Source organism: Borostomias antarcticus (assembly GCF_949987555.1).
Source record: "Borostomias antarcticus genome assembly, chromosome: 19".
Classification (NCBI taxonomy): Eukaryota; Metazoa; Chordata; class Actinopteri; order Stomiiformes; family Stomiidae; genus Borostomias; species Borostomias antarcticus.
The window spans coordinates 9655715-9670714 of NC_140252.1; the positions used below are offsets into that span (position 1 = coordinate 9655715).

General features: G+C 50.8%; 1 protein-coding gene across 1 annotated transcript in view; it reads left to right on the forward strand.

Moving 5' to 3' along the window:
* The window catches only part of syne1a (spectrin repeat containing, nuclear envelope 1a), a gene marked incomplete at its 5' end in the record, with an annotated part of 215195 nt that overhangs the window by 124818 nt on the left and 75377 nt on the right, over positions 1-15000 (forward strand). Inside the window, 10 exons of the mRNA XM_084453952.1 lie at positions 3564-3829; positions 5426-5624; positions 6327-6616; positions 6711-6819; positions 7108-8718; positions 10317-10654; positions 10848-10992; positions 11558-11776; positions 14332-14621; positions 14758-14923. Of these exons, the coding sequence (XP_084310078.1) occupies positions 3564-3829; positions 5426-5624; positions 6327-6616; positions 6711-6819; positions 7108-8718; positions 10317-10654; positions 10848-10992; positions 11558-11776; positions 14332-14621; positions 14758-14923 (3633 nt within the window). The remainder of the gene's footprint in view (positions 1-3563; positions 3830-5425; positions 5625-6326; positions 6617-6710; positions 6820-7107; positions 8719-10316; positions 10655-10847; positions 10993-11557; positions 11777-14331; positions 14622-14757; positions 14924-15000) is intronic.

Genomic DNA, 15000 nt, shown 5'->3' on the forward strand with positions numbered 1-15000 from the left:
GCAGTGGACGGCGCTTTGGTCAAGGGGAGTGGTTTTTAAACGTGCTTTAGAAATACATTTAGCCATAGGCGATTTTACCCTCTGAAAGTAGGGGGGGGCAACATTTTGACGTGAGAAAAAATAAACAGTTCTGCCGTCCCGTCCAGTCCCATCTACTGTATTTACAAAGAATGCCAGTTGTGAACAGTCCTATGCTAATAAGAAATCCGTATGACAATTCAATATGCACAATGCATCAAACTTAATCTAGACACCCCAAGCATGTCAATATGACTTTATGACCGAGCACTAGGCCATACCCAACATCACAAGATCAAACTGCAACTGTGCACGTAGCATAGCAGTGAGTGTAGGCTATCACACACACAAACAGTCCTGCAGCCTTCGAAATAGGCTATGCCATGTTGGTAGCACAACTGTAACTAAATTAAGCATAGCTTCGATAGCCTCTGGAGCACTTCTGCATTCGATTGTACCTGCTGTGGTGTCATGTCGAGTGATAGCTTCTTCATTAGCATTCCCAGCTGGCACACGACCGACCTTCAACTTTGAAATATAGTTATTTATGTCAGTCGTCGTTTCAACCTTGAAACAATATTGAATGCTCAATGGTTGAAAAAGGTTGATAAAATACTATCAACATTGAAATTCTGTTGAAGATCTGTACGATGATGTACAACAACGTCAACATGATGTCTTCAACCTGCCTTATAGCCCTTTAATGCACAATATGGGTAAAAAGTGGCCCAACAAAGGTTTTGCTTTATATATCGTTGCAATAAATGAATCCTTAATCCACAAATCCTTATTTTACGCTTACACAAAGAATGAGATTCAAATTTCCTTTCGTGGAAATCCGAGGATGTCCTATTATGGACACCGTAGTTTCTTTGGAAATGTTGGTGCGGTGCATCGTGTGTAATGTTTGTCTCGCACTAGCTGGACGTAGCTAGTATCTACTTATATACAAGCTGAGCAATGTGCCAGTCATTCCCTTGTTGTCCAACTTTTGCCGCTACTTGTAGATTGTAAGGTTAATATATTGTTTAGCTTTCTAACTAAGTTGGTTTTGCTTTCGCGTTTTAACATAGGCTACATCCTGGGTCGTATTGTGCTGCAGAGGTTGTAGCCTATGTTTAGAAAGCTAAAAGCTGTTACGAGCCGGCAGATTGACTGTGAATGCCTTTTTCTGTAGCATTGCTGTATCACAAAATGTGTTTGTGTGTGTGTGCAGGCCAGTGCCACAAACACTTATTGTTCACATTATTGTTGGACTGTTGTTGCTATTTGCACAGAGTTCAGTGTTGCAACCCCATTCACTGCTGTTGTAGGCCTACATGTGCATCTTGATTCTAATGTAAAATAATTTTAAAAAGTTTACGCCTTTGTTCTCCATGGCTACATGATTGAAAAGTAAGAAGTTGAAACAAAGTTGCAGTTTCAACAGTGATGTAAAGTTGACTCAAATACCTTAATTTACCCATGTTGAAAAGTAAGCCGTTGAAACAAAGTTGGGATTTCAAAGTTGATTCACCTTTCAAATTCAACACATATTCAACAGTGATTGTAAGACCTTAATTCACCCATGTTGAAGAGTAAGATTTTGGAACAACGTCGCGATATCAACATTAATTCACCTTTCAAAATCAAAACCTAATCCAACGTTGATTCACATAGTCACATGACGTTGAATCACCCGTGAATCAACGTTGAAATGCCAGCTGGGTTGCCAGTTTTTTTTAACATTTTTTATGAAGAAGTGGTCAATTGTTATAGCTCTTTTCGCCATTGTGAGCAGGTTGGCTAGTTGTACTGTAGCTTGTTGAGCACTGAGCAGTACAGTCAGACTCAGATCTCTTTTTTTGCGGTAACAGATCAAACCAGGAATAGTTGAGGTCGACGGACGAGTTGTGCCATTGGTGGATTATGAATATATTCATTAAAAAAAAAAAAAAATTTAAAGGTAGCCTAGTTTAATTAATACATACACTTTTAAAATAAATGATGACCTAACACAAACTGGTACAAACCACAATTATGTATTTAATAATAAATGTGTTAATTAGTAAAAAAAAAAAAAATGTTTAAAGAATTTGAGCAGAGTTGGGCTGGCCAATCAGGGGGGGGCACTTGCCCCCCCTGCCCCCCCTATAAAATCGCCTATGCATTTGTCTTCACTTGAGAGTGACGCACAGATAGAACGATGGGTAGGAAGTAGGAAGAGGAGAACATTAGAGACAAAAACCAGGACCTGGACCTGGACCAGGTCAGACATGGATTGGCTTGGTCCGCTGTTGGGTTATGTGTGATGGAGGCAGGCTGTGTGGGTGGAGGGAGATGGATGGATGGATGGATGGATGGATGGATGGATGGAGGGATGGATGGATGGAGGGAGGGAGGGAGGGAGGGAGGGAGGGAGGGAGGGAGGGATGGATGGATGAATGGATGGGGGGAGGGAGGGAGGGAGGGAGGGAGGGAGGGAGGGAGGGAGGGAGGGAGGGAGGGAGGGAGGGAGGGATGAATGGAGGGATGAATGGAGGGAGGGAGGGAGGGAGGGAGGGAGGGATGGAGGTAGGGAGGGAGGTAGGGAGGGAGGTAGGGAGGGAAGGATGAATGGAGGGAGGGAGGGAGGGAGGGAGGGAGGGAGGGAGGGAGGGAGGGATGGAAGGATGGGTGGGTGGGTGGGTGATTAAATTAAGAGAAGGTGGGAGAAGATAATTCTGGAACTCAAGAAGGCTCTCGAGGTTTGGTGGGCATTTTTGAGTGATTTTAACACAAGCTCTTGCAGTTAGTCTAATCGAATCCCTAGTCCTCTCATCCCCAGAGAACTGGAGGATCAAAACATAAAGATTCAGTTTCCTTCATACCAGCCAGTAAGCAAGGTGTGAGCTCATGCATGGCCTTATCTCGGTGAATAAGCATCCCTTTCACATATTGCTGGGCCTACTGCCAACTTTGCCTTCCTGTTCAATAAACGTAACTGTGGTACTTTCAACTGCATACCCCCCCCCCCCCACACACACACACATTCTTACATGAGCAAAACTTGTTTTGTTAACAGTTTCTTAGGGACACAAGCCATCCTCTTCCAGATGTGTCCATTAGAGCAGAACACAGAGCCACAGAGAGCATAGCCCTGGTCCAGGTCGCTGTACTATTCGGGGCTCTACCCCGGTATACCGCCCTGCCAGGGACCATTCGTTGCGCCATAGACTTTTTTCACTCGGTCTACATCACCGCATCTACCGACAATAGTATTTCTTTACTCTCCGAAATGAAGACATTTTTCGAAAGACGAAAGCTTTTTCTCCGAGATGGCTACAGTTGTACAGTAGCCCCCCACCTTTTATATAAAAAGCACCTTTTGCATATCCACCCATGTCCACATGCCATAATACCATAATAGCTGAGTGGATATCAGTTATTATTATATTATTTTCGGTGCTGTGACTATTGTGTCTGAATCTGCTAACCAGCCACTCCCTTGGCCAGGCAGAGACCATTTACGCAACAACAGAAAATGCCATCCTCTCCTCCTCCTCTTCCTCCTCCTCCTCCTCCAGGAGTTCCTCCAGCAGATCAGGGAGCGGCAGGCTGAGGCGGCCCAGCTGAGGGAGGCCGTGGCCGGGCTGACGGAGGGGCGGGACTGCCCCACCCTGGAGGAGGCGTCCGGGCTGGGGGTGGCGTGGCGGGAGCTGGGCCGGAGGGCGGAGCAGCAGGAGGCGCAGCGCGGGGAGGACATGCAGCGCAGCGGGGAGTACCAGGAGGCCGTGGCCGCCGTGGAGGAGCTCTTCCACCAGGTGTCCAGAGAGTGGGACTACCTGGCCAGGTGCGGGGCGGCTAGACACACACACACACACACATGCACACACATGCACGCACGTACACACACACACACTATGGGGTGTGATTAGTGCCAGCACACCATACTGAAACGCTTGACTTGCGCCTACTTAAGAAGACGCGATGACATCAAACGTCTAAACGCACGTGTATAATTTCCATTGACAAACAATGGAGAGACAGACGTCTCATAGCTGTAACGTACCTGTCACGCAGACGCTGTGCACATGTTGTTTACACGAATTGCGCATCGTGTGCGTGACGGCAACACTACAGGTTAGATGCGCCTCACATACGCGACACCAACACTACACATGACAGTTTGGTAAAATCATAGATGAACGTACGTACGTTCGCTTGTAATGTGTGCAGAAATTGCATAGCGACGTGTCAAACGTGCCAGTGCCTTGCTCGCGCAGCAGACGTGTTAGCGGCCGCACGTGTAAGATCAGTTGCCTTTAAATCATAGCTGGTTCTAATCTCGTCCTTGCCCATTGCGAATGCATTCTCAATAAATGGAATTCGCACATGTTAAGCAACTTGTTTTTAATAAAGCCTAATATCTGAATGACTCTTTCTTCGCAATTTAAAACAAATGTTCAGATACACGTGTTTCTTGTCAATAGAGGGCGCTGCAGCACCGTCAGCACCAGTTCGAACAGCCACAACCTATTTGAAAATGTAGCGATAGTGGAGATAAAACGACACATATCTAGGAAAAGTTATGCAAGGAGGGTCCTGGAATTTGATTGAGTGCAAATAAATATTATTAATTTTTATTCAATATGGACAAATGAGCCCCGCTCGCAGCTTTTAGTGCCCGCTGACTTAACACGAGCGTGCAAACGTTACATGCATGTGCGCAAAAATGGCACGGCAGTTTTGACACGTCACCCTCTGAGAATGCGAGCGACTCGTAACGCGTGCGTATATGCACGCCTATTAATCAGCTCGCCAAAGTACCTTTATACACGCAATGCAGGCGACGAAAGCACTGAGTGTTTGTTACGCTGGCACGAATCACACCCCATAACACACACATACGCGCGTGTACACACACACACACACACACACACACACACACACACACACACACACACACACACACAAACCTTCCCTCCAGTTAGTCTGTCGGTCTGTCTGTCTGTCTGTCTGTCTGACAGCTGCTCTATGGCAAAATGATAAATTTTCCTATCCCTTTGTGTGTATATGTGTGTGTGTATCTGTCTTTCTTTGTGTGTGCGCGCGTGTGTTTGTGTATATGTGTGCGTGTGTTTGTGTACGTGTGTGTGTGTGCGTGTGTACATGTGTGTGTGTATGTGTGTGTCTGTGTACGTGGGTGTGTGTGTACGTGTGCGTGTGTGTACTGTACGTGTGTGTGTGTGTGTGTGTATGTCTGTGTACGTGTGTGTACTGTACATGTCTGTGTGTGTGTGTGTGTGTGTGCGTGTGTACGTGTGTGTACTGTACATGTCTGTGTGCGTGTGTGTGTGTGTCTGTGTACGTGTGTGTACTGTACATGTCTGTGTGTGTGTGTGTGTGTGTGTGTGTGTGTGTGTGTGTGTGTGTGCGTGCGTCTCAGGGCAGACACAGAGAGCACCAGCGAGCACCTGGAGGCCCTGAGGAAGCTGTCGGGGGACCTGGAGGAGCAGAGGGGAACCCTGGAGGAGCAGAGGGGAACCCTGGAGGAGCAGAGGGGAACCCTGGAGGAGTTGAGGGACCAGAGACAGACCATCCTGCCTCGCCTCAGCCTGCTGGACAAGGAGCTGGTCAAGCAGCAGGTACCGCTGACCCCCCCATGGGTCATCCTACGCCACGGGTCAACGTGCTAACCTTTCATGCAGCGTTAATTTTGACAGCAAATTTTTATTTAGTTTTAGTCATACTCTTTTGACTAAAATGCTATTTAGTTTTAGTTATATTTTAGTCATCTCAATTGTTTTAGTTTTAGTCTAGCATTAAGATTTTACTCGACTAAATCTACTGATGATTTAGTGAACTAAAATCGGGGTAGCTAAAGTGTAATGCATTATTTAACCATTTCTCTAGAATTTCCAAACTCATATACTCCCGGAGGAGACATCTGTTAGACTGATGGACAAAGCTACTGAATTACATATCCCAGCATTCCGATTGGATCTCTTCCCAAATCGTCCCTTTTTAGTTTTTATTTATTTTTATTTATTTCATCATCCTTTTTCTCATCATAAATTTGTTTTTATTTAGTTATTGTCTTGTGATGATAACTAAATAAAGGTTGTTGACGAATAATTTGTCATAGTTTTCGTCAATGAATTAACAGTGCTTTCTTGTCACTGCCTCTTCCAGTCTTCCAGTCGCTGCATTGGGCCATAATGAGCCCTCATAACTGTCTAATAGCAATGAATTGATGCAGTTATTTTAAGTAGCTTTTTGATTGAAGCGTCTGCTACATGACTGTAATGCTAATGCTAATGCTAACTGTCTGTTGTCCCCCCCTGCAGGTGGGGCACCTGGAGCAGCGCTGGGCCCAGCTGGAGAGCCTGATCCAGGGGAAGATCCAGGCCTCGGCTCGGACCCTGGAGGACCTGTCCCGGGTGGAGGCGCAGCTCCGCGAGGCCCGTGAGTGGGTGGAGGAGCAGCGGCCGGCGCTCGCCTCCGCCCTGAAGACCAGCCCGCCGCCTGACCTGGCCCAGAGCTTCCTGTTCGACCACCTGAGCGTGTGCGGGGAGCTGGAGGCGCGGCAGCAGCTGCTGACCCAGGCGGTGGGCGACGCCCGCGACGTGGCCGTCAGGTAATCTTGAGTTCTCCCTACGTTCTATCCCCCGGGGGAATGAGGCGTCCTTCGCTTAACACACTTACTGAAAGTCGGTTGATGGATCCACCAGGCTGGGTCTGAGCGAGCGGAGGCGTCTGCAGGAGCTGGTGATCCAGGCCCAGGGGGAGGTGGAGGCTCTGGGGGCCAGGGTGACCCAGAGGAGGAAGTACCTCAGCAAGGTAGACATCTTGGTTTTTAACTTGGTTTACTGTCAATCTGTGTTCAGTCCATGTTATCTCTCTCTCTCTCTCTATCTCCATGTCCCACCCAAGAGTTATCTCTCTCACTCTCCCTTCCTCTCCCACACTCACAGTTTTGCCACGAGAAGAGTTTTGCCAGGGGAAACCCCCAACGCGCCCCCACACTCTTACATTAGTTTGTGCTTTTAGTCCTACTGCTTGTAACAAAACGTTGACTAGTGAAGAGAAACCAATCCCTGACCAGAGCCTGTCACTGTTCCTCCTCAGGCTTTCACCGAGCGGGCGCAGTTCCTGCAGGGCCTGGGGAGGGCGCTGTCCTGGGTGCGGCAGCAGGAGAGGAAGGCCCTGGCGGACGACCACGTGGCCCTCCTTCCCGAGGACCTGACCAAGCAGGCAGCCGCATGCCGCGCCGTCCAGAGCGGTCTGCGGGCGTACCGGGGGGAGCTGGCGTCCCTCTGGGCCCAGGGCCGGGACCTGGAGACAGATGCCACGGACGAGGAGAGGGGGGAGACCCTGGCCAGGCTGAAGGAGCTCCAAGGGGCCTTCGACATGGCCTTGCAGAGGACCGCCCAGCGGGTCCAGGACCTGGAGAAGGCCCTGACCTCTCGGAAGTACTTCCAGGTCGACCTGGACAAGACCTGCGACTGGCTGAGGCGGGCCGACGCCACCACGTTCCCCGAGGTCACGCTCGCCGACGGCGCCGACGACTCGGACCTGTCGCCGCAGCTGTCCAGGTTCCAGGAGGTGCTGGAGCAAGCGTCGGAGTACGAGAACCTCCTGCTCATCGTCCAGAGGGTGGGCCAGGAGATCCTCCCTACCCTGAACGAGGTGGACCACTGTTACCTGGACGAGAAGCTCAACGCCCTCCCGCAACAGTACAACAGCATCCTAGCGCTGGCCAAAGACAAGAAAGACCGGATCCAGCAGGCCCTCTCCGAGAGGAGAGAGTTCTCCAGCTTCTTCCACTTCACTCGGAACGCCCTGGAGGAGCTGAGCGAGCAGCTGGACAATCTCGGGAAGCAGACGATCGGTCCCAGAGAGGAGGATGCCGCCCGCCTCAGCGAGGAACACAGAGATCTGGCCGATGCCCTGGCCCGCCTCGGCCCAGCGATGGGGGAGCTGAGGGGGAAGGAGGCGGGGCTTCTCAGCAGGGAGCTTCGGTGCAGGCCGGGGGAGACGCAGCGGCTGGTCGACCTCCACGACTCGCTGGGGAGGACGATCGGCCAGAGGGTGAGACGTTTAGAGCGGTCGTCGAAGACGCTGGGAGAACGCGACGCGGCGGCGGCCAAACTGGACTCTGAGGTTAAGTCGGCGAAAGAGGAGTTGGCAAAACTGGAGTTAGCGACGCACTTTGAAACGACGGAGAGACTGGCGAGTCTTCACACGCTGCTGAGGGGTTTGGAGAGTTCTCAGCTAGAGAGGTTCAACCATGAGACTGAGGAGCTTCAGTTGAACTTTGACCCTGACGCCATGCAGGCCTCAAAGGAGGAAATTACCTCACTGCAGGAAGAGCTATACTCCGTTCAGGCCGAGGTGAAAAGCCGTATCACGGAGTGTGAAAACCGCGTAGAGGAGAACGATGATTTCACAACGGAGATACGTCGAACGGTCGACTGGCTGAAGAGTTTGAAGGAGCGGTTAGGCGCGCCTTTGACCCTGCCAGAGGTCAAAGTTGAGAGGGTTCAAGAGGAAGTGAGGAGGCTGAAGGTGCTGGAGGGCGAGGTGAAGTCACGGCTGAGGTTAGCAGACGTTCTGGGCAGCAGAGAGAAGCAGACGTACAGCAGTAAGAAGCAGACCTGTCCAGCGCATGTGGAGGACAGTGTCGGGGAACTGGCCCAGCTGGGCTTTGATGTTCAGCAAGCAGCTTCTGCCAATCAGGTAAATGAGTTTCACCTGTGCTCTGTGAATATAGAGTTGATTCAGTGTGTGGACATTGTAACTGAGAGGCTCAAATTCTATCCTTTTCTATATGATAAAAAAAATTGGTTAAGGCATTTCAAAAGCCAGTACTTTTTCATAAAATGTAATTGCTCCTATTTTAGCCAGTCCATCATTCATGGCCTGGGCTTGTTGAAACCCCCCCCATTACCCTCTCCCTCATGATCTGAATATTAACGTGCTCAGGAAGGCCACATTGAAATCCATAATAGACCACTTATGTGCAGAGCTGCCATACATATTTTATATGAAGTACTAAACAATGAAGTACTAAAAATGGTACTTCATTGAATAGACCTAATGATTTACATATCCCAATTTATTCAAAAAATGCATACCCTAATGGTTTATATTTTGAATAAAATGGAGCGAGAAAAAGAATTGTAAAAAAAAGTATATATTTCAGTCAAGATCACTTTTGTCAAAATTGACCCATTATTAGCATGCATCTATAAATACATAGCATATGAATTTTGGCGGTGTGCTCTGTTCGGGGGGCCCCCTGCCTTCCACTGATGTGGAAAGCGCGTTAGCAGGGGGAGGCAATCTAGGTGTTCCCCCCCTCTGGGCCGCTTGGCGAGAAGAGAGCCAGAAGTGGGAACGGCATATAGCCCCCTGCCTCTATGACGATCAGAGTGGGCCGCGATCGAGAAGACGCTCGGAGGTAACTCAGCCCACTAAGACCGTCAAAGAGAGCCACAGGGGGACTGCTGTACATTATAGTCCCCGGCCTCCACGGGCCGACGCTTCGTGGAGTCCGAAGGAGATACAGCCTAGTGTCTCTGCCTCCATGGTGACCGGAGGGACCGCTGGATGGCCATCCGGAGATGTTTTGGCCCACGGTCACCACGGAGAGCCACAGAGACCAGCTAGTGTTTACCCTGGCTTCCACTAGCCGACGCATAGTGGAATACCGGAAGAATGCAGCAATACCCCGGACAGAGAGCAATGATGACAACAGAGATGACATCGACATACGCAGGTGGAGCAGGGGAGGAGGTGGGGCGAGCATGCAATGTACAACCAGCAGTAATGGCAGAGCGGACGCCAGAGCAGAGAACGCGGAAGCAGCGAGCGCGCAGATACGAGCGATCAGCAGTAATGGCAGAGTGGACGCTAGAGCAGAGAACGCGGAAGCAGCGAGCATGCAAATGCACAACCAGCAGTAATGGCAAGCGCGAACAATGACATGTTTTGACAGCTTAAATACAGGCGCTCTAGCGAGCTGAACCAATGCTATGACAGCTGACAGTCAGCTGGTGGTTAGCGTCATATGGGGTGTGACTGATTAACCTCTGCCGATTACCCCGGCCGTGACGTTCGTGCCTCGCCTGAAGTTACGTCAGAGACTTCATATATATATATATAAAGTACTGTATTATCTCATTCTGCAATCTGCTCATTCCAGTTTCTCACTAGGGATTTTTGACTTTTGACCTACCAGTAACTAAAGCGTGTGGAAAAAAAAAAACATTTAGAAAAATGCTTCCTAATAAGTTATTTTCTCATGTTGTACTGTCCTTCTCCTCGATCTCCAGCTGAACCTGGATCAGGTCCTGTCCCTGGTCCAGAGGCACCAGTCAGCCCAGCAGTCTGCCCAGGCATGGCTGGACCTTGCTGGTGCTTTCCTCCAGCGAGCCGGCCTGGGAGTGGAGCTGGAGAACCAGGCTGACGCGCTCAGGGAGCTGGAGGAGATCTCTGCCCAGGAGCAGGCCTTTGTGGTCGGGCTAGAGGAGCTGGAGAGCCTGGGTCCTCAGCTGGAGGGTCTAGTGGCGCCTGGGGTGAAGGAAAGGATGAGAGAAACTGTTGAGGGAATTCAGAAGAGAAGTTCAGAGGTCAAAGAGGAACTGAGGAGTCATTGGGAGACTCTGCAGAGGTGTGTGTGTGTGTGTGTGTGTGTGTGTGTGTGTGTGTGTTTGTGTGTGTGTGTGTGTGTGTGTGTGTGTGTGTGTGTTTGTGTGTGTGTGTGTGTGTGTGTGTGTGTGTGTGTGTGTGTGTTTTAACATGAATTGTAATATCCAATACGGTACATTGTGACTACACATACTCTTGTGTGTGTCTTTCCTTAGCTGTGCAGCATTGTGGAGCTCATTCCAAAAGGACAGAGAGGAGCTGATTGGACAGATGAAGGAAACAGGAAGTAGGATGACATCATTCTCCACATCCAAAGCAGCGAATAGCAAAGAAGCAGAGGACAAGCTCCAGAATTACAAAGTAAATATGATTTAAATGAAATATGAAATAAAACAACTTTTTGGGGGGGTTATATGTGCAAGATTTAAGGGCGGTCTCCTGACTCAAATTAAACCTAGTCCTTGGCCGATTTATCCCCGATTCACCCCTCCCAACAATCGGAGGAGAAATCTGGTCTGGACCGTTGGTTGGGGCCAGATATATGAGGGGTTTACAGATCCAATCTTATACTTCCCGATTGGCTCGCAGACCCATCGGGGTGGCCCCGATAATATCAAACATGTTTGATATTTAAGATTATTACGTCCCGACTTTACAAGTGAGACGGCGAGACCAGTGATTCGTTGCTCCCTCGGGCACGATAAGATCCTGTAGTGTGTGATGAGCCGTTATTTTCAAATCTTGCTTTGTGTGCTTGTTTGAGATGCGCAAGAAGAATATCTGTTAAGATTCTCCTTATGTGCGTGATGTAACCCGATTTCGAAATTGGTTAGGATTTTAAATATCCTGTAGTGTGAGCCCGGCATTAATCTGTTTCAACCAAACTGTCCCTAAATCACTTTCCTAATTCCTCTTCAATTTCCAGTCTTTAGTGACCCAGATTGACGGGTTAGAATGCCCCCTAGCTGCGCTGAAAGAGAAGGCGGCGGCCCTGGACCGGCTGGGCTCCGAGTCCAGCAGAGCGGTCGTGGCCCACGCGGTGTCGTCTCTGGGTCAGCGCTGGGTCCGGCTGCGCAGCACGGCCAGAGCCCAGGAGAGAGCGCTGGACGACACCGCCAGAGACTGGAGGAGCCTCTCTGACAAGGTAGGTGTTAGGACCCAGGGGGCACCCTGAACAGAGGACTGAACCAGAGCAGCAGACCCAGAGAAGCAGACGGACACCAGGGTAACTCAAACTAACCCGAAGGCGGTTTTAATAATAATAATAATGAACAAAAAGTACACAGAAAAATGGGGATAACTAAAGTACTGCGGTGACTACACCGAGAGGGAAGAAAAACACCAAAATAATGACGGACTGCCACTTTAAGGTGGGGGGAATGTTTGTGTGCGTGCGTGTGAATGGGGTGTGAAATAAATGAATGGATGTGTGAGAGCAAATGGTTATGTGGAGGGATGTTGTCTGTGTGCGTGCGTCTGGCTACCGCAGGGACTGGTGAGCCGGGGAGATCCCCAGGGGGAGAGGTCAGGTCTGTCTGAGGGGTGCAGCGTCAGGGGGAGAGGTCAGGTCCGTCTGAGGGGTGGAGTGTCAGGGGGAGAGGTCAGGTCCGTCTGAGGGGTGGAGCGTCAGGGGGAGAGGTCAGGTCCGTCTGAGGGGTGGAGTGTCAGGGGGAGAGGTCAGGTCCGTCTGAGGGGTGGAGCGTCAGGGGGAGAGGTCAGGTCCGTCTGAGGGGTGGAGCGTCAGGGGGAGAGGTCAGGTCCGTCTGAGGGGTGCAGCGTCAGGGGGAGAGGTCAGGTCTGTCTGAGGGGTGGAGCGTCAGGGGGAGAGGTCAGGTCCGTCTGAGGGGTGGAGCGTCAGGGGGAGAGGTCAGGTCCGTCTGAGGGGTGCAGCGTCAGGGGGAGAGGTCAGGTCCGAGGGGCACGAGGCAAGCGAGGAAGGGAGCCGGTGGAGAGGGGTAGTCTGGGAGTGGCGTCGGTGGCGTGGACGCCGGCGCTGATGCGGTAGGCAGGGCTGGGCGCGGAGCGGGAGGGAGGAGCGGAGGGGAACCAGGAGAGCCGAGTCGCCGTGGGAGGCGCGGGACGAAGACGGGGGCTTGGAGGGGAATGGAGAGAGGGAAAACGAGGAATTAACACTCTAGTAGGGAAAACAACAAAGGACAGTTATGAAAGTAGAGCTTCGCCAACGATTTACCACAGGTCTCAGTATAACCCAGCTCTCAGCGGCGGGGCTGCTGGCTTCTTGTAGGCGACCGCGATGATTGTGGCAGGTGAGCTTGATTGGAAACAGGCTGCACCTGCCGTGGTCTCGGGCTTGTTCCCGGGTGTGACCCAGCGCTCGTTCGCCCCGGCCCTGGGTGAGGCGAGGCCTGGGCCAGGACCGCAACAGTAGGAGAGGATTCATGTAGCATAGTTATAGATGGACGTACAGTAGACTAAACGCTGGGCCACGCGGTACACAGGCCTACTGTACACGTTATACACCCTTTCACTGGAACCATTGGAACTTTCGGTCACTAGGGCAACGACTTCTTGGTCCAAGTAAACTGCACTGTAAGCTGTGGTATGTTTGTTTTGAATATGAACAGTGCATGAAATGGTCAATACACTGCATCCAGAAATGTTATACAATGCACCAAACTATCTATTTTTTGAGTTAACAGTATTACACATAAAGTGGTCCTTCATAACACAATGCTCAATGCACTTACAGTGGTCGCTGTTAGTACTGTATGTGTGAACACTGTTAACTTTGTCAGCTGGGCCTATGGTTATTTTTGTGCCCTAGTCCAAGTCACCCGCTGTCCCAAATTCACCCAAAGGACTTTGGGAGCGTTCCCGGCGTTCCCAGAGTGTTGAGGTCACGTCTGCCTGCTAGCGGAGATCAGTCTGTCCTCGGCCAGTGGGTGAGAAGTGATGTAATACCAGACAGCCAGACAGCGTTTTTCTCCCGCCAAAGCTCGGAGTCAGGAAGCATATTCCCCCGCCTACAGACTGCTTTCAACTCACCAGCACAACTCCCACAATGCACCGCTGATGTGAAGGAAATTGGGTCACGGGACCAGGAGGTGGTCATATCTCTGGATGTTGCACATTCTTGTTGTCCAGTCTGTAGCCCCATTGTTCAGCTGGACATGAGGTCACTCTTTAAAAACCTGCTTCTGGTTGGTCTGTTTCCTGGACAATGGAAGCCCACAGAAGAGCAGACAGCACACAGCAGCTTTTGAATTTCTCTTACACCTAGCCAGGCATAGACCTTCAGTATGTAATACATTTGATATCAAACATCAATTAGCTGACCAGTGATATTACATTTGATATCAAACATCCATTAGCTGACCAGTGATATTACATTTGATATCAAACATCCATTAGCTGACCGGTGATATTACATTTGATATCAAACATCTATTAGCTGTACAGAGATCTCATTTTTCCACATACCTGTGGACAACCATGCGTCCTGTTGCCTGTACCTAGAGGCAATAATATTTCATCTTTCTTGATAAAAGAGTCTACTGTATGTGTTCCTTACCATGGCCCTCTCTCTCTCTCTCTCTCTCTCTCTCTCTCTCTCTCACTCCCCACCCCCCCCCCTCTCTCTCTCTCTCCCCATCTCTCTCCCTTTCTCTCTCCCCATCTCTCTCTCCCTCCCCCCCCCCCCCCCTCCCCCTCTCTCTCTGCCCCCTCCCCTCTCGTCAGATGGAGAAGGGGCGGTCTGTCTCCACAGACCTCCAGGGCCGCGTCCCTGACAGCACGGTGGAGAAGGCGTCCACCAGGGCGGCGCTGCAGAGCCTGCTGGAGTACCACGACTCCTTCAGCCAGGAGCTGGAGAGGGAGCAGTCCGCCCTGGCGCTGCTGGGACAGCACACGCTCTGCCTGAGACCAGAGGAGGAGGAGCAGGAGGAGGAGGAGGAGAGGAAGAAGGAGAATGGACAAGAGGAGACACCCTGCCTAGAAGAGATCAGAACCATGCAGGAGCAATATGAGAAGTAAACACTAAGAATGTGTGCGTGTGTGTGTGTGTGTGTGTGTGTGTGTGTGTGTGTGTGTGTGTGTGCGTGTGCGTGTGTGTACAGTATCTCAGCTCTATAATCCGTGTGTGTGTGTGTGTGTGTGTGTGTCCAGCCTGGCGCTGCAGGTGCGGTCCAGCAGAACCCAGGTCCAGCAGGAGCTGCGTGAGCGCGAGGAGGTGGAGCGGGAGCTGGTTCTGGTCCGGGGCTGGATCCAGGACACGCGGGGGCTCCTGCTCAGCCCCACGGCCCACCTGGACTCCCTGCTGCTCCAGCTGGAGGTCAGCGCGCCGCTCCGTGTGTTTATCTCTAGCGTCCGCCTAGACGACCGGCTGGTCTTCCCGGGGTCCAAGACCAC